The sequence below is a fragment of the Arvicanthis niloticus genome, chromosome 1 (genome assembly GCF_011762505.2).
Source record: "Arvicanthis niloticus isolate mArvNil1 chromosome 1, mArvNil1.pat.X, whole genome shotgun sequence".
In the NCBI taxonomy this organism is placed as follows: domain Eukaryota; kingdom Metazoa; phylum Chordata; class Mammalia; order Rodentia; family Muridae; genus Arvicanthis; species Arvicanthis niloticus.
In genome coordinates, this window is record NC_047658.1 from 69,978,062 (window position 1) to 70,005,500 (window position 27,439).

Sequence of the window (27,439 nt, forward strand, 5' to 3'; positions counted from 1 at the left end):
AGTCAGATAGTGAGACCCTGTCTCAAAACAAACAAACAAACAAACAACCCTTCCTTAAAAAAAAAAATAAAACGAAACTCTCAGAAGACTGAGCCACTAGTGTATTTGGAAGGGGGAAGGGAACTTGAGCATGAGCTTGAGAACTGACAGCATCTCCTTGGGGACATCAAGAATGAGAAAGACACCAGGCTTGGAAAAAAAAAAGGGGGGGGGGGGACCTGGCTACTTACTGTTTTTGTTGTTGTTTGATTATTTGTTTGTTTTCTTACCTTGAGGTTTCAAGGAGACCACACAATTATTTAGGCCAGGTCCCCAGAGGGTGAAAAGTGACAAGACAGAACCTCTGTAAGCTATAGATGAAAGCTTTCATTATGCTATCTTGAAGAACATCACCCAGCACCACTGTGCTAGCCACAGTGTGACAAACAGTATCAGAGGACCTACAGTCCTGATCAAAGGGAGCACTACTCCCTCCACACAACTAAGGTTGTCTGAAGCAAGCTGCTTACAGGTATGAATTCTTTTGCCACCTCTGCTTTACAGAACCCCCCAAAACAGCCCCAATAACCACATTTCAACTCAGTTGGATCAATATTTTATATTGTCCCTGCTTGGTGCCGGGTCCTATGCTGGACATTGAGGACACAAAGAAAAGAGATACAAGTCCTCTACCCTTAGGTATCTTGCAATTTAGAAGAGAAGGAAGCCATCAAAACAGACAGTAAGTCCTAGGACACAGTGAACACAAGGAACTATTGCAGCTCACGGTAGAACAAATAACTCCATGCAGGAGACCCAACAAGGCTTCTCAGAGGATGATTCATTTCTGTCCCAGTTTAAAGATTGAAGAGAGCCAGGGTAGTGGTGCATGGCTGTGATCCCAGCCCTGGGAAGCTTACAGCAGGAGAATCATAAGTTTAAAAAAAAAAAAAAAAAAAGGTTGAGAACTTTTTTAAGTGAGGAAGGGAACAAGCATAGAAAAAGCCTTGAATCAAGCATGAAAAGCAAGAGGCACAGTATAGGAAGTCAGAGGACCTGGGAGGCAAGAGAAGAAGCCATTAAGAAATTGTTTTCCTACCAATTTTAAGTAGGTAAGGCATCAACAGGCATATTAAATATTAGGCTTCTGTTCATTAAACATTACAAAGATTCATGATATTTGAATTGAAAGATTATTGAACTATTCGGAGCCAGAGTTTTGGGGGTTTTTTGGTTTGTTTTTTTTTGAGACAGGGTTTCTCTATATAGCCACGGCTGTTCTGGAACTTACTCTGTAGACCAGGCTGGCCTCAAACTCAGAAATCCATCTGCCTCTACCTCCCAAGTTCTGGGATCAAAGGCATGCGCCACCACTGCCCCGCTTGTTTTGTTTTGTTTTGTTTTTTTGTTGTTGTTGTTTTTTTTTTTTTTTTTGGTTTTTTTGTTTTGTTTTGTTTGCAGAGTTTTGTAACCTTTATGGAAAGTCTGGCAAATGCTACGGGGGCTGGATGTACACCTTAGAGATAGCACACTTGTCCACCACAGAGAAGGCCTTACACTTGAGCCATACCACCAGGGGAATAATATAGACAAAAGCTGTAAACTCAGCTGGGCATGGTGTCTTGGGCTTGTAATTCCAAGTCTCATATGAAAATCTTTTTACATATAATTAATTTCAGTATCTATCTGACCTAAACAGATGAGGCTAATTTACCCAGAGTCACAAAGCTTAACCAGGACAGAACCAACCCTGAATATGTTTCCAGTGGGGAGACTGCCTGACATAGGTCTCAAGTGTGAATGTGCTTCTTATAGAATTCTTTGATGGCAAGTACAGCAGCTGTGAGGCCCAAATATAGTGCTTTGCACTCTGCTTTAGAGAGAGGCAATGGCGGGTATACAGTTATAGGGGAGAATTAAAGGAAACCACAGAAGTGAAAGCTGTGGAAGATCTCTAACTAGACCAATCTTCTCAATTGTAGTGCTTACAGGACGCCATAGACTCAAGACTCAAAGCCAAAGTAAAGGCTCCTCACACGCAGGAAAATTTAACCACCCACAGAAGCTCTCAAGCATTGGGGTCAGAGAAACAGATGAAATGACTGAATGATGTTTGGTAATGCTTCCCTGTTATCACTCTTAAAGACCCAAGGACTGCATACATATTTACATCTATAAATACTCTAAAAGCCAGCTATTAGGCTGAAAATATCAATCCATCTCCTACTTACCACACACCATTCATTCAACTAACGTTGATTTCAATTTTTATATATTTATTTTTGCTTTTAATTGCATGTGTGTCTCTGTGTGTGGGTATGTGCACATGATTACAGATACCCATGGAGACCACAAACATTGTATCCCTCTGGAGCTGGAGTTACATGCTGTTATGAGTCATTTGATATGGGTTTGGGGAACCAAACTTGGGCCCTCTGCAAGAGCAGTTCATGCAGCTGGGCTCTGGTAGCACACACCTTTAATCCTAGCTCTTAGGAGGCAGAGGCAGGCAGATTTCTGAGTCTGAGGACAGCCTGGTCTACAGATCTAAGAACAGTACATGCTTTTTACCTACTGAGAAATCTCTTCCACCTCAACTAAGGTTAATTTATGATTTCCACTCTGAGGTCCATGCTGAACAAGTACTAAGAAGATCTTTGTCTTTAGAAGCATCATAAATAATAAAAACTGGGAAATTGGGGTTTAGTATAATAATCTGGCCAAGGAGCAAGATCAGAAGCTGGCAGAGCCACCTCCAGTCTGCATTTTTGCAAACTAAATAACCAGAGATGGCCGAGGGCCACTCTAGAGCCTTTGCAGCTCTACTGTGACCCATCTGTGTACACGATTGTCACATCTTTGTGAGTCCCTGACATGCTCCTTTCACACAGGATTTGCCTTGCCTCTTACCTCTAGTGCTTTCACCAAGTGTCTGTATCTTCCAATGCCGTGAGTGGGCTTTGTCTTGTAATGCCGACTGATCCTCAGAATTCCACCTAAGAGAGAGCAAGCCAAAGCCAAACAGATCGTATGTGTGGAGGTAGTTCTTGTGGTGGTTCCCGTTTCCCCTTTTGTTCTCTCCTTTTAGCCTTGAAATATTTTCAGCCCCTACCATTCATCTTTCTTTTGGAAATTCTTTTCTGAAAAAAGTCAATGGTGGCCAGGTAGACAAAGTACATTTTAATGAGGCTCTCATTTTGTCTTGTTCCTCAACAAGCAACATTATTTTGACGTTTTTTGAATCTTGGTTTGGCTGGGTATTTTTGTTGTTGTTTCTTTTTTTATTTATTTGTTTTTAAGGATCAGTGCAATGGCTCAACTATTGGTAAGGGTGCTGCTGTCAAGCCTGATGACCAGAGTCTCAATGGCTGGACCCACGTGGTAGGAGAAAACCACTCCTGCAAGCTGCCTTCTGTCCTCCATATGTGCAAGCACACAGAGACCACAAATCCGCCATAAGTGCACACATACGACAGACCACAAATCATCCATATGTGCACACAACACAGACTATAAACTAATAAAACATTTTTTTTTAAGCAGGGCTGTGTTGGCACACACCTTTATTTCCAGCACTTGGGAGGCAGAGACAAGAGGATGTGAGTTCCAGGATAGCCAGGGCTACACAGAAAAACTCTATCTTGGGGAAAAAAAAAAAAACAAAAAACAAAAAAAAAAACAAAACCAAAACAAACAAACAAAAAATTTAAGATAGGGTCTCACTCCGTAGACCAAGACCAGGCTGGAACTCACTATGTGGTTCAAGCTGGTCTGAAACTCAGCACCCCTCCTACCTCAGCCTTCAAAGTGCTGAGATACAGGTATGAACCACCATACCCAGCCCTTTTGAGGTTTTCTGATGGAGACTGTGCAGAGAAGGAAGCAGGCAGCAAAAATATCCACCAAAGAAAAAAGGGATCACAAATTTCTATAAACTTTTTTTTTCAGGTTTTTTTGAGACAGTTTCTCTGTGTTGCCCTGGCTGTCCTGGAACTTATTCTATAGACCAGACTGGCCTTGAACTCACAGAGATCCCCCTGCGTCTGCCTCCCAAATGCTGTGATTAAAGGCGTGAACTGCCACCACTAGGCAGTCAATAAACTCTTAAATCATGCAGTACTGTGTGCAGCTCAGCAGCTCACCGGTCTGAGCCCAGCTACCACAAATGAACAACTACTGTGATTCATTTCTGTTTACAGCACAACAGTCAATATATATTTTGAGTATCTCCCCCCCCCCAATCTAGATACAGGTATATATGCCATTACTAAAAAAAAAAAAAAATCGGAGGCGCTCTACACATGCATATTGCAGTGGGTTTAGGAGGATAACTTATCTTGCTTTCAATATACACAAACATATACACAGGTATGTTTTTGTTGGTGTCTCTATATTCTCTTTTGTTGTCATTGTTATCTTTATTCATAAATAAAAATAAAATGGCAGTGGTTAGTGTTAATTTTATTCATAAATAAAAATAAAATACTAGTGGTTAGTATTAACTGTCAACTTGACAGGATTAGAACCACCAAAAGACAAGCTTTGAGCATGTCTGTAAGGGATTTTCTAGATTAGGTCACAGAGGTGGTAGGACCCCTAAAGGTGGGCAGTCCCATCCCATGGCCTGGGAGGGAGGACCACACAAACCAGAGAGCCAGCTGAACACCGGCACTCATTTTTCTGCTTCCTATTGAAGCAGAACATGAACATGAACATGACCAGACACCTCTTGTTCCTGCCACCATGCGCTTGTTCACCACCGTGACAAGGCTGGGTACCTTTCAACTGTGAAACAAAGCAAACTGTTCCTTCCTTAAGTTGCTTCTTGTCAGGTATCTGCCTGGAGCCATGAAAAAACTAACACAGGTAACTTACAAAATTTGGTGAAATGACCAAGTTATCCCATGAGTATGAGATAGAATTAGCACTTACACTTGGGCCTATCTGACTGGGTAATTTATGCTGATAATCACTTGAGTTTATATGATAATATACTAAACATAATAAAAACATAATAACATAGACTTCAGAGTTATTTCTTTAATAATAAACTTCTGTGTGAAGTTTATTAGAGGAATAAAATGGAAGCTGAATGCTGTAGTTGAAAGAACAGCAGACAGGACCTGACGTGGGGCCTAGGCAGGACTATGAAAGCGGCTGTGAGAGGGACCCCTATAGACACTGCAGTGAGTTGGGGGGCCTTGCTAAGAGTTTGAATCTCATCATGAACAGAAATAAGCAAAAAAAAATTATATGTGTGCTATGCTTTTTTTTTTAAAGATTTATTTATTTTATTTATATAATTACACTGTAGCTGTTGATCCCATTACCGATAGTTGTGAGCCACCATGTAGTGACTAGGAATTGAACTCAAGACCTCTGGAAGAGCAGCCAGTGATCTTAACCACTGAGCCATCTCTCCTGTATGCTATGTTTTTTAAAGGATCGTATTTATTGTATGTGTATGGGTGTTTGATTTTATTTATTTGATTGGATCACATTCATGCAGCATCTGCAGAGGCCAGAAGAGGGCATCGGATTCTCCTGGAACTGTGACCCAATATATGGGTGCTAGAAACTGAACCTAGGTCCTCTGCAGGAGCAGCAAGTGCTCTTAACTTCTGATCCATTGCTCTAGCCCCTCTGTGATGTTTTTAAAAGATCATTTTGGTTGTTGTGTGGAGGGAATGGGGAGGAGTCCAGAGGAAGCATTAAGTGACTGGAAGGTGAGCTGTTGCTGTTCTTGGTCTTTCTATACCCTCTTTTTGCTCCATCCTCTACAGCCACACAACAGTCCTTCTAAAAAGAAATTTCTAGTCATTGCACGTTTTCATTAATTCAACCATTTATCTATATCATACATGCAAAATTTTGGAAGTATTCACTATTAGCCAGAAGCTACAGTCAGCACTGAATAAGACAGAAAAAAGTTTTGCTGCATTTTTCGATGTGTGGTGGCTTTTCAAAGGTTTCCTAGCTAAGCATCTTAAGAACTTTGTCTCTATAGTCCAGGCCCAGTTACTTTAACTCCTCTCCTATTCTGTAGGACCTACTTGCCAGTCTACGGAAGCCTTGTAGTTACTATGTGCATCTTTGGTACCTTGTGGGGCTGTACCCCTCATCTTGGTGGCATTCCTCTCTGCACCCCTAAACACACAATGACCAAGAGTTCAGCTACAGAGTCAGTGCTCTCTCATACCTGCCTACATTGCAAAATAAAACATTATGTGTAAATTAAAAACCCAGATGTCAATCACCATGCTTAAGTACATAGACAATCATCTAACAGTGACTTCAAAAAGCAAAAAGGAAACTGATCTTTGAGATGATGATACAGCTCAAGTTGCAAGGGCTGCAAATGCTTGCCTAAGTCTCTCATCTGCAGGAATTCCTTGGCAAAGAGACACTCTTAAATTCAGTTTGGGACAATTCCTATAATTAAAGCTGCTGGTAATTAAAAAGCTGGTTCAAACTACTGTTAAATTAACCATTTCCCCTTTAAATGAAAGGTTTGGGTCAAATTGTCAGTGGTTGAGCTGTTTAATTAGCCAGTTGTTTTTATTGTAAAATGTGTAAATTTGAAAGCCTCTTATTCTCAGTAAATTCAACTGGCTTCTTTCCCTCTACTTTGTGTCATTAAAGCTGAATTTCCTGCTGTCTCAGTAACATTCCAGCTTCCTGGGAGGAAAGGCCACCTTTCACTGACAAGCTGAGGATCATCCAGTTGCCACAGTTGTAAGATGTAAGCCCACACTGACTACTTCTCTCCTTTCTGTGTCTGTGCCACCCACAACTGTCCTTAAGAATTCTGGTTTACTAACAGGGAACCAAGTCTGTCAATCTAGAAGAAGAGTAAACAACTGTGTTTTAATTATTTCTCTTTAGCAGTTGGAACAAGCACTTTCAGCAAAGCCATGCAGGTAGAGAGAGGATGAAAGTGACAGCAGTGGCCAAGAATCTAATTACAGAATATTCTCTCCATTCAATACACCCAAGTCCCTCAAGGACAGAGAAAAAGCTAGCACCTGGCAAACAATATATGCTCCGTGCATATTTAAAAAACAAAACTGTCGCCGGGCGCTGGTGGCGCACGCCTTTAATCCCAGCACTTGGGAGGCAGAGGCAGGCGGATTTCTGAGTTCGAGACCAGCCTGGGCTACAGAGTGAGTTCCAGGACAGCCAGGACTACACAGAGAAACCCTGTCTTGAAAAACCAAAACAACAACAACAACAAAAAAAAAAACAGAAAACAAAAAACAAAAAAAAAAAACAAAAAAAAACAAACAAACAAAAAACAAAAAACAAAAACACAAAACTGTCTCCCTAAATATTCTAACAAAGCGGTCTACAATGATTTGTTCCTGGCAGCTGTCTACTTTGTTTTTGTCTTCCCTTCAATGCTTCCTAGATATGAATATACCATATTCTTCCTACCTTTTGCATATGCTGTGCTAGGAGGGCACCAGATCTCATTATAGATGATTATGAGCCACTGTGTGGTTGCTGGGAATTGGACTCAAGACTTTGGAAGAATAGCCAGTGCTCTTAATCTCAGAGCTATCTCTCCAGTCCTCTAGTCTCAAACTTCTTAAAGATAATGTTGGGCCACAGAGATCCAATGGTGAGTTACAGTACTGAACTCAGGCCCTCTGAGTACACATTCTGTTTTGTTTTGTTTTTAACTTTATTTACTTTAGATCCCATTCATTGCCCACCTCCTGTTCACCCCCTCCCACAATCCCTGGTGCTATTGGAAGCACTAACTTCTTTGTAACTCACAAATAGCACTAGGGAAACCAGGAATGTTAAACATGTAGGATTGTCTCGACAAAGGAAAAGATGTGTAACTTGTTTTCTGCCTAGAGGCTGGGACTGGAGATGACTAGTAGCCTAGGCAACCCATGTGCCATCTGGAGGGCCAGGCCATACCAGGCTCCCACAAATATGACCAGAGGTACTAATAACGCAGATGACCTCTGTGCTACCTGTATGACCAAGACCACACCAGATCCTTCCCTAGGCCTTTAAGATAACATATATACCCTATCTTTAGAACCCATCTTCATGGAAGAAGTGACAACTTTGAGAAGAGTTTTGATGTACTAATGCCTCCTTGTGCACACAGGATTGTTATTATACCAGAATTTTTCCTCCAAATTGTACTGTAAATAAATGTACTTAAAGAAGCTGCCCAGTGTCAGACCCTAGAAGTTTGAAGCAACATCAGCTACTGAGTCCTGTTTAACCATATTTCCCTCTTGCCTCACATGAATCAATACTCTGCCAGCCCTGAAGTTTATAGAGATACCAACAAACAGCTTTGAATTTTGTCATGATAGATAATGCAAACATGTCAAATAACTGAGTTAACATTGACTAAAAGTAATTGAGTTAATGAGATTGAATAGAGTGTAAATTGAAAAACAGGTTTGAGACAGTAGCAGTGTTATAATAACCAGAGAAACTAGCTATTTTTCAACTGTTTATGTTTTATCTCATTGAATTTTCAAATACCTCATTACAATTTATAGTAATCCTTGTTTTTTAATTGAGGACACTAAGCTCCAGAGAGGTAGTCAAAGGTCATGGAATAAGTATCAGTCCTAGAGAATGCCTTTAATCCTAGCATCTGTAAGCCAGAGGCAGGAGAATCTCTAATTTCAAGTCTAACCTAGACAAGTAAGACTCTGATAGAGTTTAAATACAAGCTCACTACGTGGCTCGTGTCCTAATCATTTCATGTTCTTATCTGCAGTCCTAGCTTATGTAAGGAAAGATCTGGCCTCTGCCACTTCCTAAAAGACTGATTCAGCATTTTAGACAAAATCATTATAGAGAGCTAGAGGGTCATTTAGAGAAAGTAAACCATACCAAGAAATAACTACTTACCTGCAGAATAAATGGGATTCTCTTCCAAAATTCTGAATCTAAAAAAGAGAAAGTATGTTGAATATAATTAGATATTCAAATTTATTTGCAAAATTACTATAGCCTTTATGCTCTACAGTAGGATATACTAACAGTAGATACTTCCTTACTCTCTGCTTCCACAAACATTATTAAGTACCTACTACATACCAAATAAAGTGGTCCTAAGGATGCAAACTAAATACAGTATCTCTTATGAGGTCTGGATGGGGATGGTAACTGTAAACAAATGATAGCCATGAGATAGCACTGATCTAGAACAGAAACATGTACAAGAGTCAAAGGAAATGCCATCTCTTCAAGTAAGGAGCTAGAAATAGGGAAATAAAGCTATCTAAACTGAGTCTAAAACTAAGGGATGGAGAGATGCCTCAGAGGTTAAGAACACTTGCTGCTCTTACAAAAGACCCAGGTTCAGTTGCTAGCCCATATAGCAGCTCCTAATTGTCTGTAATTCTAGTTACAGGGAATCCAATGCCCTTTTCTAGCCTCCATGGACAAAAGGCATGCACTTGGTACACATATATACATGCAGGCAAAATATTCATACAGGTAATTTTTTTAAAGTTCTTTCTCTTCCAGTCCCAGGTACTTTGGGAGCCGAAGGTTAGTGTGCAGATATAGCCTAGTCTAAGAATCACACCAATCACAACCAATCTCAAAAATGGCACAGAAATGACATAAAAAAAACAAAAACAAAAACAAAAAAACCAGTTTTAAAGATATGATTCTCTTCTCTGAGTTCGAGGCCAGCCTGGTCTACAGAGTGAGTTCCAGGACAGCCAGGGCTACACAGAGAAACCCTGTCTCAACAAAACAAAACAAAACAAAACTATGATTCTCTTAAGGAGGTCAACCCCAAGTTCCTGAGGAACATGTGCTTTGCCAATAAAGGCCTAAAGAAGATGCAGGGAGACAGTGCATAGGCAATGAGTACATGTGCAGAGGCCCTCAAAGCCCTTATGAAGCCCAAGGTAGTTAAGCCCATGATACTGAAGGGCCATACCTCCAGCTAAGGCCCAGGCTTCAGCTCCAGCTCAGGCTCCCAAAGGTGTCCAGACTCTTATAAGAATTCCAGAAAAAAAAAAAAGGCTTCTAGCTGCCAATGTGAAGACAGATGGACTGCTCTGACACACCTACACACTATTTGCATACGGTCAGTGCCCTATGCTGTTTTTACAAATAAATTTCAGGCAAAGGCTGTTTATAAATAGACAGACAAACAAACAAATAAATAAATGTGTCTATGAGCTGGGGTGTAACCAGAAAGGTTGCCTAGCATGTCCAAAGTCTTGGGTTTGACCCTGTAATACTGCAAGAACCAAGAAAAGGCGGAGAGGAGCAAACAGGAGAGGAAGGAACTGATCTCAATTACTTAGCACCACAAGAACTCAGGCAGAAGTATGAAAAGGTGTTTGGAAAACAGCAAGGAACAGGATATGAGTAGAACTTCAACAGGAAATAAGAGGACAGGGAGAAAAATTAAGGCTGAAGAGGTAAGTGATCCAGAGCCAGATCATGAAACTCCAATAAGCTGTACTGTTTGTTTTTACCTGTGTAGGCAAAGGAACATTTTAAGCACAAGAAGTAATATGATCAAGCCTGTGGTTTAAAAATTAGCAGCAAGTAAGTGATGAAATGGGAAGAGGAGAGACTGAAGCAGAACTGTGAGATAGACTCTAAGCCTTGCATTACTGGCATAGGCTCTAGGAGGGTGGAAGACATGGACGCCAGAGCTAGGCTGCACAGCGAAGCAGGAGAACAGGAGGGTCACATGGCTCTAGTCCAGCTGACTAGGAAACCAGAACATTCCAGTTTCTGCGTTCGGAGAAGCTTTGAAACCAAACTGTGATACAGACTTGAAGAAAGCAAATTTGTGATGATTGAACCATTTCTAACTGTGACATTAGGCAAGATGTCTGATGTCACTGTAACTCAGTTATTTCATCTTTAAAATGCAGGCAATAATAGGCCATCTCATGGGACTGAAATGCTATCCTAATCTGAGTCAGTTTCCTGTTCTGCAAAATGATGGCATTTGTAATTGTTCTATATTTTGTGAAGGTTGGAGTAAAGATATAAAGTGACTTGGTATCACTGCAGGTGTTAATCAAATAGTAGGCAGATTATAACTGAAATATAAAGAGAATAGAAAGAGAAAGGCTTTAATAAATGTGAATCAATAAAACAAACAAACAAAAAACCCACCTGGGTTTGAAACTTAACTCTAATCTACACACTCTATATCATTTTACGGCAACTGATTTCCCCCCTCTCTCTTTTTTAATGTGCATTGTGTTTTGCCTGCATGTTCTTCTGTGCAAGGCTGTCAGTTCCCTTGGAACTGGAGTGATAGACAGTGTGAATTGCCATGTGGGTACTGAGAATTGAAACCAGGTCTTCTGGAAGAGCAGCCAGTGGTCTTAACTGCTGAGTCATCTCTCTAGCCCCAGATTTCACTTTCTTTAGACTTCAGTTATTAAGTGTTGGGTGCCATGATAAGGATTACAGAATTCATTTTGAGTAAGATGGTGTAATAGTCTTCATTACCAACTTCCCTGAATTTAGAACTACCTAGAATACTCCTCTGGTATGTCTATCAAGGTGTTCCCAGAGAAGTTCAACTGACCAGGAGAGACTGACCTTGAATGTAGGGGCACTGCCCCATGGGAAGAGATGCCAGGGTGAATAAAAAGAAACAAGGCAAGGAGAGCTGAGCACTAGCTTCCATCTCTCTGTGCTCTGACTGTGCTTACAGTATGGCTCTTGTTCCTGAGGCCATACCTTTTCCACTATGATGGACTGCACACTCAAACTATAAGCCAAACTTATACTGTAAAGTTTGGTTTATAAAACTGTAGTTAATATAGTAGCTTACTGTTTGAGAAATTTCAGCAGAGTAACAGTGTAATTGAATACAGTTTGAAAGAATCACTCCACTTTTAATATGAAGGAAGAAAAAGTAAGCATGGAGAGAAGATGAGGAGCTGATTCCCCAGGGCTTAGCAAAACAGAATGCATGAGGCTGAAAACTGGAGGTAAGAAACGCTTTGGCTCTGTATATCTAACAGTGGAGCCAACAGGCTCTGTTGATAACTGTGGAGCAAGAAACATAACAGTATCAAGGTAACTCCAAGGTTCTGAGCAAATGGATGAATAGAACTGCCTTTTTCTGAGAATGGTAAAGAAGCAATGTGGTAGAAACAAAAAAATTGAGCTACTTTGTAGATGTACAGTGGACATAAAGAAAGCAACATCATCATGTCAGCCATGAATTTACTGTTAGCTGTGCTTGTCACTAAAATCCTTACCTCAGGAGGGAAAAGCCTTGCTTAGAAACAGTATTGGTCCACATGCCAAGCACCTGCAAGAAAACAGTCAGGTGAGGACCTTCACCTTTCAGAATGCCAGAACCCCTGCAACTGGACTTAGCTGCTTTGTCAGCTCTTCTCTGTCCCTCCCTTTCCCCTGTGGTTTCAGGCCCGTCACTAGATAGGAGATAGGAGAGAAAGAAGGACAGGAGGGAGAGATGGAGATCCCTGAACCTAATCTCTTTGTTTCTTCTTTGCTTGTAGCTGGTCTTTGCAACTTTGTGGGTTCTTCTTTGTCCCACTCTTTATCCCGAAAACCTCCCTAGCTTCACTCTATCACTAGACGAGATAAAGAAGGATAGAGAGAGAGATGATAGAGAAATCTGTGAGTCTAATATCTTTCTTCTTGTTTCTTCTTTGAACATGACTTCTAACAAATTGCAAACAACCCCCCCACACACAACCACCCACCTCACCTACTGCAGTTGTAGCATTTATATATATATCCTCTGAAAAGTTCCCAGAATTCCAAACATCACACAATTGCAGAAACTATCTGCAGCTGGCAAAACCACACCCCTGCTTCAAAGCAGCCCCATATCCCGACACTTGGGATTAAAACAAAAACACATTCTTGTAATATTTCAGTGTTTTTTAAAGAAACCAAAATTCTCACTACACACCTCATTGTGAGAGAGAAACGCACGCTATACAAACCAAAACGTACCAAAGGGTTCTTACCTAGCAAACACCTAACGTGCAAGCAAACCAAGGTCCTTTTTTTTCCTCTGCCCACTACAGAAAGTGCTTACAAAGAGCCCCTCTCCCACAGTTTTCCATCCTGCTTCCCTTTTCCAACTTGATATATTTTTTTCTAACAGGGGCTTTCCTAAATGTTCTTTAATTCTCACACACTGAAAGATAATTGCAACTAAAGGTCAGAGAGGTTTTATTTTTAAAAAGTTACAGCTAATAAGAGACTAAGAGACTAAGCTGCTCCGAAGGCTGTCCTCTCTTATGGCTCCGACTCTCTCAATAGCGACAGTAACAATCATTAGCATAGGTGAGAATGGACACTAATGAGAGGAGGCAGCCCAGGCTTTACCTCACTCTTGCCCTGCCAGCACGAGTCTGAAAGAACAGCATCCTATCTTACTAAGGAAGAATGTGGCAACAGACTCTAAATGTCTGTCTTTAAGATCCCATAACACACAGAGAAATTTCTGATCATCATGAAAAACAATTTTAATTCTTTTGACATGTATATGTAAAAAGCTTATTATGCAAAAACATCAAATATCTGAGAAGTTGTCCCAGTCAAAGGATATATATCCTAGCCTAAGGATATATGATTACTAAATGGAATGTAATATTCAGATGGATCCTGGAACAGAAAAAGAAATTAGCTAAAAACAAAAGAAACCTGAATAACGTATGGGCTTTTGTTAATAATAGTATATCAATATGTGTTTATTAATCATGCAAATTACTAGTATAATTTTCCCATGTATTTATTTATTTAAGGTAGGAGAGTACATGTGGAGGTCAGAGGACAATTTGAGGAAACTGGTTCTCTATCTGAGGACAACTTAAGGAAATTGGTTGTCTATTTCTACCACATGGGTCCCAGAAATCACTCAGGTTGTCAGGCTTGGTGGCAAGTACCTTTACCTGCTGAGCCATTTCACTGGCCCTAAAATGTTAATAACAGAGAATAGAAAAAGTGAGCTCTTTGTGCTATTGACACTTTCTGTAAATCTAAAGCTACTCTAAGACAGTTATTTATTTATTTATTTATTTATTGTTATATTGCTAGAAAACAAATATAGATCCTTGTGCACCTTTCCTGCCAGCCCACAAAGTTTCTTTTATAAAAAGCTTTCTAACTGCCAAATACTGTGTTGCATATTAAAAGGAATAAAAAACAAAATGTAACAAGAACGATGAACTTTAAAAGCATTCTATTATGTGAAACACAAGCCAGTCACAAAGGACCAAATACTGTATAATTGGTTCCCTTTCTATGAAATATCCAGAATGAGCTGGGGTGGGGTGGTGGTGGTGGTGAATGCCTTTATTCCCAGCACTCAGGAGGCAGAGGCAGGCAGGTCTCTGAGTTGAGGCCAGCCTGGTCTACAGAGCAATTACAGGACAGTCAAGGCTATACAGAGAAATCCTGTAAAAAAAAAAAAAAAGCAAAAACCAAAACCAAAGAAGGAAGCATACAGAGTCAGCGAGTCTATAGGGAAAAAAAGTAAGTTAGCTGCTGCCAGAGTAGGGTGGGATGAGATGACAGCTAGGAGTATAGGTTTGTTCCAGCTCTGAAAGAATGATAAGCTTGCATTAAATAACTAAAAGAAACCACAGGCATCATACAATGAAGTAAAAATATATGTTATTAACAGCAAGTATGCCTGACAGGACATCCTGGGAAGAGGGCTGGAAGTTCTGAGCTTTTGCAGGTTACAGACTTTCCTAAAGATCTGTTCAAGATCAGGATCCATCTCTGGAGACAAGTGCTCAAAAGGCCTGATATACAGAAGGCTTACTTACCAACTCAGGAGAGTCACTGAAACCAATCATGACATCCAGTGACCTCTATGCTGAGCGATTCTCTTGGGTTCAATATGCACAATCAAGTTTTGTTTGGGGAAAATTTTAGAAAGAAATTAATAAATGGTCATTCTTGCAGCCACATATTAATCACCCATACCCATTTCACTGAATGCCTGTTTTGTGTCTAAATCACAATGCAGACCATTTACTAACCCTATTTTATAGTGTAGAAAACCAAAACTAAATCTACCTAAAGTCACATAGTAACTCCCCAAAGCTAGCATGCAATTTGTGGGTTTTCTGGCTCTAAAGTCTATAATTTCTCCACTATTCTATACCTCCTGCCCCAAGTGAAGAAATGGTACCTAATAGCACATCACCAGAGGGAGCTGATAAAGTGGTATACTAGGTAAAAGTGCTTGCCAGGCAAACCTGATGACCTGAGTTTGAATTGTGGAAGGAGCAAACTAACTCCTGAAAACTGTTTTCTGACCTCCACATGCACACTGTGACATGTGCATACCTGTACTCATATACATCACACGCATACACATTAATAATAAATAAATAAAGTGTTAAAAACTGCGGAAGAGTCTCTCAAAGAAAGTAGATTAAAAAGGATGTGAAGAGAAAGAATAAAGGGCAAAGATGTGATGTTTTTAAAGTACAATTATATCCCACTCTATTATCAAAGACTGTAGGGGGCTGGAGAGATGGCTCAGTGGTTAAGAGTACTTGTTGCTCTTGCAGAAGACCCAGATTTGATTCCCAGCACCAGTGTACTCCCCATTCCAGGGGATCTGGTGCCTTCTTCTGACCTTAATAGGTAGCCAAACACACATGTGGTATACATACAGAAATGCAGAACTAAAACACTCATACATAAAATTAAAAATAAGTAAGTTCATTTTAAGGTTTTTTTTTAACTGTATAAAGTGTGTATAAAATTTGTTTACCCTAATACTGGCCAGAATAGGGAATGAAATGCTTTTGGAGAGCTCAAGTTAGCTTCCCTATCACTGGCCACATACCTCAAAGTTACAGCAGATAATGCAAAGCTCCCTCATGGCCAAAGATCCATTCACATGACAAACAGAATAGAAAGCAAAGTGATCAGAACACATTTCAAATGGGTCACTTCAAATAGAGGAGGCATTGGATAAAAAGATCTAGATGAGATTGCTTTCTCTTTATTTAATTGTTCAGAATCCTGAGTCAATATAATAGCTAAGGATTTAATTATCTAAAAGTCAGACTTGAATAGTTGACACCTTTCTGGAAGACATTCAAATTGTGATGTGAACTCCTCAGCTCTGGGAAATATGCTTTCTGTTCCCTGCAGTGCCTGGCATTATTTATCAGAACAAAAGTAATCTATTTTGAGACTGAATCCACAAATACACTCCACCCCCTCTATTCCCTGCCCAGCACAATCAGCAGATGAACAGCTCTGGCTCTGCAAACAGAAGAGGAGGGCAATAATACCACTGAATGAATGGATCAGGACACAGCTGCCACAGTGGGTTACAAAAATACTTGTCCTGTGAGCTCTGAAACCAGCAACCAAGAAAGAAGTGCATAGTTACCAAAGAAACAGTCACAGGGAAAAATCCATTACAGAGTGTGAATGCCTTCAAATGAGAGAGTCTAGGTTGGGTTGTGAGAGCGTGGCCCAGGCCCAAGGTGAGCAAATGAGAGCTGGTTTAGGTCTGTTTTAGTTTCCTGAGACATGGTCTCTCTACATAGTCCTGGCTGTCCTGGAATTCACTCTGTAGACCAGGCTGGCCTTGAACTCACAGAAATCCATCTGTCTCTGCCTCTCAAATGTTGGTATTAAAGGTGGAAGCTGTTATGAAAATTTAAGAATAGGCTTGTATATTACTACTAAAGGGCCATTGTTTCTTCTGTGACAAGCACTCCACACATTCTTATCTTTACTCCAACTCTCTGATAGAGTTCCTGTTAGGACACCTACCTCAGGATAGTAGATGACTAATTAGGTAAAGATAATTGCAGCTGAACCTGACAGCATAAGTTGAATTTCTAGGACCTACATGGCAGGAGATAACTTGCTTTCTGACCTCCACATGTATGTCATGGCATGCATATGCCTTCACACAAACACACAAAATTAATATTTTGGTTTTTTTGGTTTTTTTTTTTAGAGAAACTACCTCTATTTTATGGGATGAAAAATAGGTTTACACCAACTAACTAATGTTATAGGTTTAGCAACAGGTGAAAACCCAGGTCTGACCATGTCCAATGTTCATGTTTTCCATTCTGCCATGACTACCTGTCAAAACTTAAACTGGGCTGGCTTCTAGAAGTTAATGAAGCTGGGCAGAGGTGGTCCTCAACTTTAATCCAGCACTTGGGAAGTAGAGGCAGGTGGATCTCTGTGAGTTTGATACCAGCCTGGTCTATGTAGAGCAGTGGTTCTCACCCTTCCTAATGCTGTGACCCTTTCATGCAGTTCTGCATGTGGTGGTGACCCAAACCATAAAACTATTTGGTTGCTACTTTATAACTGTAATTTTGTTGTTATGAATCATTAATGTAAATATTTTTAGAGATAGATGTTTATTAAAGGGGTCACAACCCACAGGTTGAGAACTGCTAATGTAGAGAGTTCTAGGCTAGCTAGTGCTGCAAAGTGAGATTCTGTCTCAAAAAGGAAAAGTTTTAATGTTGACAGCTAACAAGTGTTCTAGGTGACCCCACCATTAGGGCTCTTTCCTCTAGCATACCCTCTTTATGCAAAGCAAGTTTTTTTTTTTTTTTTTTTTTTTTTTTTTTTTTTTTTTGGTTTTTCCGAGATAGGATTCCTCTGTGTAGCCCTGGGCAAAGCCAGTTCTAGTATTACAGAATTCTGGTTCCTGGGCTAAAAGATACCGAGACATGGATTCCAGCCAGTTCTTACAAGGGTATTTCTTTCTTTCCTTTTCTTTCTTCCTTTCTTTTCTAAGATTTATTTTTTATTTTTATTGATGTGTGTGCCACATGAATGCACTTCTCATGAAAGCCAGAATAGAGTTTGGGGTGCCCTGGAGTTGAAGTTACAGGCAATTGCTAACCTGTAGCTAGAATAGTTACAAGTGTTCCTAACCACTGCACCTTTCATGAAAGAGCCCTGAGAAAATCAGTCCTTGCTTGGATTCATGCATCAGAAAGTTCAAACTGAACTGGATGAAATGACAAATCCCTGTAGACTGAACTGCTTGATGGACAGAGTAGGAGAATCAATGGAACCTAGAAGTTCAAGGTCAGCCTTAGCAAAAAGTGAGATACTATCTCAATAAAAGGAAACAAAGGCTGGGCAGTGGTGGCTCACTCCTTTAATCCCGCCCAGCACCTGGGAGGCAGAGGCAGGAGGATTTCTGAGTTCAAAGGCAGCCTGGTCTACAGAGTGAGTTCCAGGACAGCCAGAGCTATACAGAAAAACCCTGTCTCGAAAAACAAAAAACAAAACAAAACAAAACAAACAAACAAACAAACAAAAAACCAAAGTAGTCTAATTCAAAAGAGAAGGAAGAGCTGAAGAGGCACCAAAACCGATTCCCAGAAGCTTCATGTTCTCCTACCTGTCCTCAGCCAGTCCACACAGAGTTAACACCTCAAGTATTTGAATACAACAATCAATGCTTTCAAGGCTTTTTTTCTAAGTTCTCTCAAAAGTTGATTTTGTGTCTAGTGTTTCCTTTGGCAGCATTTTTCTACCATGACTGTATTGACTCTCAAAATCTATCTTCATGAAGGTCATTAGGAATACAGATTTTATAACCACTGATGTTTGGATTTCCACATCTGTTCTGTCAGCTAGGATTGCTTAATAATATATGAAGAGCAAATATAACTAAACAAATGGCTATAAAATACCAACCTTCTTATTAGTGACATCCTTCATCCCTTACAAAACACCCATTCCTATTTACAGTATCCTCTATTGTACTTTTGGGCTTGTTTTTCTCTTACTTTTTGAGGTCAGATTTCATGTAGTTTAGGTTGGCTTCAAACTCAATCTGTAATCACAGCTGTCCTTGATCCTCCTACCTCTACCTCCCAAGTTCTATAGTTAAAGACACTACCCCAATGCCTGGCTTTCTTAGATAATGGCCTTAGTGCCAGGTTTCTATGTATTCTTCTGCACTATTGCAAATTATATTCCTTAAATACTGATCCTCTCTTCCTTCCTTGGAAAGAAGTAGAACCAGAGAATAGAATGGAATGTTGAAGTTGATTTATTTCTATTATTTTTGCAGCAGACCTATTATCACAAATTGGCTAAGAGAACCAGTGGGTCCCTTCATGAAGAATGGGGTAAGAAACTCAAATTTAAAGACATTCAAGGGTAGTTCCACATCCATAAAAGGCAATGACCATATTGATTCATATATACATTATGGAGATCTAGTCTCTATAATTAATGCCTGGAATAAAATCCCAATATGAAGAGAATAGGAATGTCAACAACCTAAGCAACATGACATAGCTGGAAAAGCCCAACTGAGATCTGTTAAATTTGTTAAGGGAAGAGAAAGATAAGGACCAGAGTTAAGAATGGTAGTTTGGCTTGGAGTAGTGGTGCAGGAGACTGTGAGTCATGAGCAGTCTGGGTTACATGGTAAGACTTCGTCTCATAAAAGGAAAAAAGGCTCATCTAGTTCTGCCATAGTCTCTTAAATAATAATAATATTTTGGAAGCCAAGAGTAACAGCAACGAAATGGTTGGTTCATCCTGTTTTATGATATGCTCTTAAATAAGATTTTTGTAAGCAAAAGTGTAGTTTACCATTTTGTATTCCTTTTATCACCGAGTAATTTCATTCACATTCCAATCACTTCAGTGAGGATTCTAAAAGATGATTAATGTAAAAAGTAAATGACCCGTCTAAGGTCAGACAATTTAAGGGGACATCTTGGGTCCTAATTCCGTATGTGTGCTCTCCCTTTCCTAGGCACTGGGCAGCGAGGATAACAAGTGGAGGGGGCGTGGCACGAGACTGGAAAGCTTGTCCTGGCAGAGGAAGAATCGACAGTGAAGCGCCGCAGGGACTGCTGGGAAAGGCCTGTTCGCAGAGTCCTATGCCTAAACGTCTGCACGCAAACACCTTCCAGCTCTGCTTTCCCTTCTGCTTTCCTCAGCGCCCTACGTGCGCGGAATCTGCGTTACCTTTCCCAGGGTTCCGTTCATTCTGGACCACTGCGGCTGGGGAGCAAACCGAAGATCCGCCCCAGCAACCAGGACCCCAAGGCTTCTGAAAATGTGGCCGGAAAGGTCTTCATCAGGTCCGTCCACAAAATCCGACCGAAACTCTTTCTACTCCCGCAGCATCTTAGTTCCGGAAGTTTTTAAAACCTAAGGGATAGAACGCTCCCCAGATTCCACCCTCACTCCAGCTCCTGTCACCTTCCCTGTGATTTCTCTGGGTAGTATTAGTTGCCATCTTTGTTACCGAGTGCTTTTCACATAATTTAGGTATCTCACCTATGAGACTATATATTATTTAATGTCTCTTTTCTATATTTGATTGAATTCCTTTAGGACACAGATCCTGTCTGATTAATTCATTCCAGCGTCTAGTATGCAAATCTTGGCTTGTAACTTCGACTTTGGAGCTGATTAACCCCAAGTGAACCTTCCTAGCATTCCATAGCCTCATGGTAATTAAAAATAATCGTCTTTTATTGAGTGGCCATGGTATGCAATACTTTGTGTTCAGTAGCTCACTTTATTCCTCACAAGTCTCTGGGAGAGAAACTGCTCGATTTTACAGAAAAAGGTCTCTCAGGGTAGACCAGGCTGGCTTCGAATTTGTATTTGCCTCCAAGGTGCTTTGATAACAAGCTTAGGCCACTACACCCAGCTACCAACTATTTAATTACCAATACCTTTTGCCAGTCTTTGATAGAATCCTGGGAACACAAAAATGAATAGCTCGTGGTTTAAATGGCACATTTAAATTATTATAGAACAATAAGAAATTCATGTTACCAAGATAGGCATATAAACTCTGTGTACAGAGGGAGTACATGAGTACATAATAAAGTCAGCATTAGGTGAAATAACGAATATGCAATGATTATTTATTTTGCTACGGTTACTGTTTTAACAAAGAAAACGTGTAAAAACTAGTAAATAAGGGCTGGAGAGGTGGTCAGCAGTGAATCATGCCTTTAAATCCTGGCACCGGGAGATAGAGGCAGGGTGGATCTCTGTGTTCAAGGCTAGCCTAGTCTACAAAATGAGTTGCAGGACAGCCAGGGCTACATAGAGAAAACTTGTCTGAAAAAAAAAAATGTAACAAACAAAAATAAAGGGCTGGAGAGATGGCTCAGCAGTTAAGATCTCTTGTGGATCTTGCAGAGGAGCCAAGTTAAGTTCTCTGCCCCTAGATCAGAGGGCTCACAACCTCCTGCAACTCTACCTTTGGGGATTCAATACCCCACACTGACTTCCTCAGATACCTGTGTTTACAGACACACATGCACATAAATAAAAATAAAATCTCCTTTAAATAGTAAATATGCATTGGGCTTCAGTGATGGTGTGTGGTTTGTTGTAAGCATTCCTTCCAAGATCCTAATGTTTCATCTATCTTCTTAGAATGAAATTCCAAAAACCCACCAACATCGCTGTAGATAAATCTATTTCTCCCATGTGGTCAATTTTATGTGCCAGCTTTACTGAGCAATGTGGCAACATCATTCTGGATGTTTCTGTTATGATATTTTGGGATGAGAGTAACATTTAAATGAGTAAAATGCCCTCTCTAATGGGAGTGGACCTCATTCAAACAGTAGAAGGCCTAAATAGAACTAAATGTTGCCCCTTCCTCAAACAAGAGAATTTTTCTACTTGATTTCCTTTGACATGGGATATAATTTGTTTCCTGCCATCCAACTCAGGCTGAAACCTTTCTAGTTCTGAAGCTTGCCAGCCTTCAGAGTATAACTACATTTATCAACATTTTTCCTTTCTTTCTTTCTTTCTTTCTTTCTTTCTTTCTTTCTTTCTTTTGTTTTCTTTTTCTCTTTCTATCTTTCTCATTCTTTCTCGCTCTCTCTCTCGTTCTCTCTATATTTCTCTATCTCTTTCTCTCTCTCGTTCTCTCTCTTTCTTTCTCTTCTCTCCTCTCCTCCCCCCCCTCTCTTTTGGCTGGAGAGATGGTTCAGTGGTTAAGAACACTAGAACACCTGACTGCTCTTCCAGAGGTCCTGAGTTCAATTCCCAGCAACCACATGGTGGCTCACAACCATCTGTAATGGGATCTTATGCCCTCTTCTGGTGTGTGTCTGCAGACAGTTACAGTGTGCTCATGTAAATAAAAATAAATAAACTTAAAAAAAATTATAGCTCTCAGGCCTTTACACCCTACTGTGTTTCCATCTTGTCAATTTACCCTGCAGATCTTGGTACTTCTCAGTTTCCATAATAATATGAGCCAAATCCTTACAATAAAATTTTAGTAGGTAGATGATAGATAAATATATATATGTGTATATATATATATATATATGTACACATTTATGTATACATACATATGTCTGTACATACATGTCCTCTTTAGCTTTATATCTCTGGAAAACCACAACTAATACAGATTATTTAAAGAGACAAGTTCATGGCTAAATGATGCACTGAACTTAATTGCATCACTCAATACAAAGTAGCTTTTCTTAGTTATTATTAGGCAACAAAATGTCACAGTGGCTGACATAGAGGAAATCTGCCTCTGAAAACTGAGGTTAGAAGTTAGATTTATAAATCCTTCCCTAGATGCTGAAATGAAGCAATCAGCATAAGGACCTAAGTCCTTATGATCTTTTATAGCCTGCAAGCTCCCAAAGACAGGTTACATCTTAATCTTCACATCCTCTGCATTTGCTGGAGGATTAGTTTATGGCAGTGTGTCAGGTAGAACTGCTTAGATTCTAGAATTCTTGTTGCTATTTTGTTCTGTTTGAGACAGGGTGTCATGCATTCTAGGCTGGCTCTGAACTTTGTAGGTGAGAATGAGCTTTAGCTCCCTCTTTTCTCTCTTTCTTCCCCATGTAATACATTTCTATAATGTGTGTCTTGTTTGTGAACAGCTCTGCATAGAATCAGGCTTAGTCTTGCCTCTGTCATTAACTTTAGCAAGTTTTTTCTTGCCTCTATCATTTACCTCCCCCTCTGTCTCTCTGTCTCTGCCTCTCTCCATCCATCCATCTCTCCCCCTTCCCCCTCCTCCACCACCTTCTTTCCCTCCTTCTCTGTGTTTTAGAGAGAGCTGTAGAATTTTAGGAGACTTCCAAGAACTCTTACTGAGTATTGGGATTACAGGTATGTGCCACTAGGACAGAACCCAGGACTTTATTGGTGCTACCAACTGAATCACATCCCCAATCCAAATCTTAAATTTTAGAGGCCAGACAAAAAGTAAGTCAATACACACAAAAAGAGGAATGTTTAGGAAATTTCTGGTCATAGATATATAAAAATGCTTTCTAGGACTTGGCATGCATATTTATAATCCCAATACACAGTAAGTATACAGGAGAATCAGACATTCACAGCCATTCTCAGATATGTAACAAGTACCAGGCCAGCTTGGGATACAAGAGACCTTGCCTCAAAAATAAATAACTGGGGCTGGAGAGATGGCTCAGTGGTTAAGAGCATTAACTGCTCTTTCAGAGGTCCTGAGTTCAATTCCCAGCAACCACATGGTGGCTCACAACCATCTGTAATGGGATCCAATGCCCTCTTCTGGTGTGTCTGAAGACAGCAACAGTGTACTTATTCATAAAATAAATAAAACTTTAAAAAAATAAATAACTGACAGGCTGGGAAAGATTGTTCAATGGGTGAAGGTACCTTATGCCAAACCCCACAACTTAAGTATAAGCCTCAGAACCCATGTGGTGGAAGGAGGGAGAGCCAGAATCTGAGAATCCAAAAAGTTGTCTTCTGACCTAAACACACACACACACACACACACACACACACACACACACACACACACACACAGAGAGAGAGAGAGAGAGAGAGAGAGAGACAGAGAGACAGAGAGACAGAGAGACAGAGAGACAGAGAGAGAAGTACACTCATGCCAACCCACACGTGCACACAGAAAATTTAAGTGAATAAATACAAATAAAAGCTTTCTTGGGGAATCCAAGACAACAACAGAGGCCACTTTCCAGGAACCTGTACACTTACCCAGCTTCACTTCCCACACTTTTCAACACACATGCTATTCCTAGGCCAAAATAAAGGCTTAGAGTTTTCTAAGCATAATATATGCTCTCATACTTCCTGCCTTTTCACCTACAGTCTCCTCTGCCAGGAGGACATTTCCTCACTCATGTACCTGAAAAATTCCCCACTCCTCTTTCAAAACACAAATCATCTTACAGCCATTTCCCAAGATTGATGTGATGCCTTTTCTATACTTTCTAGTCCCTTTCCCAGGTCCCTAACGCAGCGTGCTTGTAAGCTGCTCATCTCTGTATCTTCTCCATTGAATAGGGAGCACCTTCAGAGGAAATATATTCCTCATTTTTCATAGTGTCTTTAGCAGTTGCCATGGACCACAGAGCATAATAAGGTTTCAACAAATGTTGAATAAAATTCTACATATGTGAATATTTTAAAGTTCTTAGATATAATTATAGTTTTTAGATTTTCCCAGAATCTTCAATCATATACAAACACACACACACACACACACACACACACACACACACACACACACACACACAAATAAATGTGGAGGAGACTGCAGATATAGCTCAGTGGTACAACACATGCCTAGCATATACAAGGGCCTAGATTCAATTCCCAGCACACACAAAAAGTGGCCTTTCTGGATTTATTTTTACAAGCTAGCTTCTTTTAAAAGGCTCTTTTAAAATAAACTTGCTCTAGTCCCCAGTACAACCACATCAGAGAAAGCCCTAGGGAACAAAAGAACAAAGGTAGGCCCTTTAAAAGATGATGTTTCATCTCCAGTCAAACTTCCTTTAAAGCAGTAGTTCTATGGCCATCTATAATAATAATAATAATAATAAAGTCTGCAGTGGTGCCCCAAAGCTCTAATTTATGGATTTAGTGAAAATATATAAAGTAAGTTACCTCAGACTACAAACTAGATCAACTTTAGCGAGTCTTTTCTGCTTCTGTATTTTGGCACAAAGGAAGTCATACTTAAAAAGACAATCCATATATAAAAGCTCAGAGATGGAAGAGGGCTGGCTACCTAGAAAAAAACCAGAGAGACAGCACTACCTCCCAGCCTTTCCTTCACAGCAGTTTTCTGTTTGTTGAGGGCACGGCTGTGTAAGCAGTGATTACTCCACCCTGGAGAGAGAACTAAATGATGAAAGAGGCCGGTTGGGAATTTAGCTCAGTGGTAGAGCGCTTGCCTAGCAAGTGCAAGGCCCTGGGTTCAGTCCTCAGCTTTGGAAAAAAAAAATGATGAAAGAGGCGGCAAGAGGGAAGCCCGGTAAGTGGTGGGATCACAGAAAGGAGAACGAGGGGTGCAGAGGACCACCAGCAAGGAAGCTCTGTGTGCACTGCCAAGAATAATCTTCCTAGATGACTCAGCTGCCAATGTGGGACACAGCAGAGGACACTGAATACATGGCATCTGAGAAGCTATCTCCATCTACCTTCCTCCCACACAGTTTAGGCTGGCCTATGCTAAACCACTGATTTGCACCTTACACATTACAACATGAGGCACTATTTCTTGCTTGATGAGGTGGCTCACATCTTTAATCCTAGTATTTGGAAGGCAGAGGCAGGTGGATCACTGTGAATTTGGGGCAAGCCTGATCTACATATAGTGAATTCTATGCCAAAGAAAATATTGCTTGCAAGCAAAAAAGGAATCCTTGGTATTGCTGTTACCCAAGGCCCCAAAGCCACATATATACTGAAAAATAGACACTGAAAAATAGACACATGAAAGTCATTATCATGCTACAGCAAGCCACCCAGAGCCTCTAGCATATACCACTTGTGTGACACCCTAAGACTGGAAGATGGGTACTGTGTATGGGCATGTGTGTTTCTGGGGATCCAACCCAGTGCTCTATGTATGCTAAACAAGCATTCTACCACTGAACTATACCTCCATCACTGTTTTCTTGATTTTGTTTTTATTACTATAAGGGGCTAGAAAGATTGTTTTAATGTACTCTGGAAACAACCTTAAAAGAAAATTTCCTCCTTCTTCCTGGTATTTGATCACATAGAAAATTTCTTATTTATTAAATATCCATTGTCTAATGGAGGATGACTCTGAGTAAAGTACATGATATATCTATATGTGAAAATATAATGAAACTCATTATACACAAGCTATTCAAAATAAAAATAAAATAGGAATGTAAGATTGGAAGATTGAGAATTCAAAGACAAACATAGGTACATAGTGAACTTAAGGCCAGTCTGGGCTACATGAGACGCTATCTCAACATAACAAACAAATCATACTGAACTCTATCCGTTCCTTTATCCACAGAGCCACACAGTAGAGACCAGAAGCTACTAAAAGTTATTTCCATCCAGTCAAATAAGAGAATAAACCCATGTAAAACTCCCATTTAGCTACATACCATGGTGCATACCGATAGCCCCAGAAGCTGGGAATGCTGAAGCAGAGATATCCCTTGAGTCCAAAAGTGTGACACCAGACTGAAAAACCCAGCAAGACTTTGCCTTAACAAGGAAAAAAATGGTTGTGATGTAGCAAGAACAGAGCACTTACTGAGCACGGCATGCATTGGAGTGTAATGCAAGTCAAACCACATACACACACCTAGGAAGATCAGAGTTTAAAAGTGTTACTTTTTTCCTTCCTGTCACTTGAGAAATACTCAGTATAGCTGGGAGGGGTGACACAATTTGTAAAAGGACTCAGTTTCGAAAAGGCTTTGCCTGTTAGATATTCTTTCTTCAAAGGTCATTACCACCCCCAAAACATAAGGATTCAGTTTTTCAAGATTCTTTTAGTCTAGAACTGCTGAAATTATAAAGTCTTAAAGGATCTCAAATCTTGTAAATTCTTGTGGAACAACTTTACAAAGGGGTGGTGAAGCTATGAACAGCCAGTCAGCTGCTACCTGATGAGCTCACTCCTTTAATACTTAACTAGGAAACATAAAAATTGTGACAGTCACCCAAGGAATACGTCATCCTATGCATTCAATTAAAATGGCAAGCAGTATGCAACCAACAACACCTAAAATCAATTGGTTCCATTGTTTTAAACAGGAAAAAAAATAAATAAAGGGTGGCAAAGGTTGGTATTGCTTCCGATTGGTGGAATAATACATTGTTTTCCCGTCCTTTTCCTAATTCCTCAGATTTCTAGAATATGCCCGTAATTCATATCAGAAAATATATATATATATGAAGTTCAAACGTGTCAAGCCACACCTGGCGTTGCCAATTCATCTGAGAGTTGCAAGTCGGAGATGACTCATTTTAAAGGAGAAGGAGTGAGACAACAGAGCTTTTACTAGTCTGGGTTTGGAGGGGGCGTGGGGGGGGGGAACAGTCCCTCTTCAGAGTGGAGACTGCTCTGCTCTGCTAGAGTTCAACCCGGAAGCGCTGACGCTGGCACAACACTGGGCAAAATCCAGCCGTCGCAGCTGACGATAACGTGGCAGCT

At 40.3% G+C, this 27,439-nt stretch overlaps 1 protein-coding gene across 2 annotated transcripts in view; it reads right to left on the reverse strand.

Moving 5' to 3' along the window:
• The window catches only part of Mrpl48 (mitochondrial ribosomal protein L48), a 49,391-nt gene extending 22,827 nt beyond the window's left edge, over nt 1-26,564 (reverse strand). Inside the window, exons 1-4 of one of the 2 annotated variants that reach the window (XM_076938816.1) lie at nt 26,382-26,564; nt 12,219-12,271; nt 8,869-8,906; nt 2,890-2,975 (exon numbers count right to left, since the gene is read on the reverse strand). In XM_076938816.1, the coding sequence (XP_076794931.1) occupies nt 2,890-2,975; nt 8,869-8,906; nt 12,219-12,271; nt 26,382-26,549 (345 nt within the window). In that variant the 5' untranslated portion in view covers nt 26,550-26,564. Of the gene's footprint in view, nt 1-2,889; nt 2,976-8,868; nt 8,907-12,218; nt 12,272-19,947; nt 20,102-26,381 lie in introns of those variants that run through there. The other variant, XM_034495514.2, reaches the window with a different exon arrangement.
• Nucleotides 26,565-27,439: the final 875 nt, after the last annotated feature.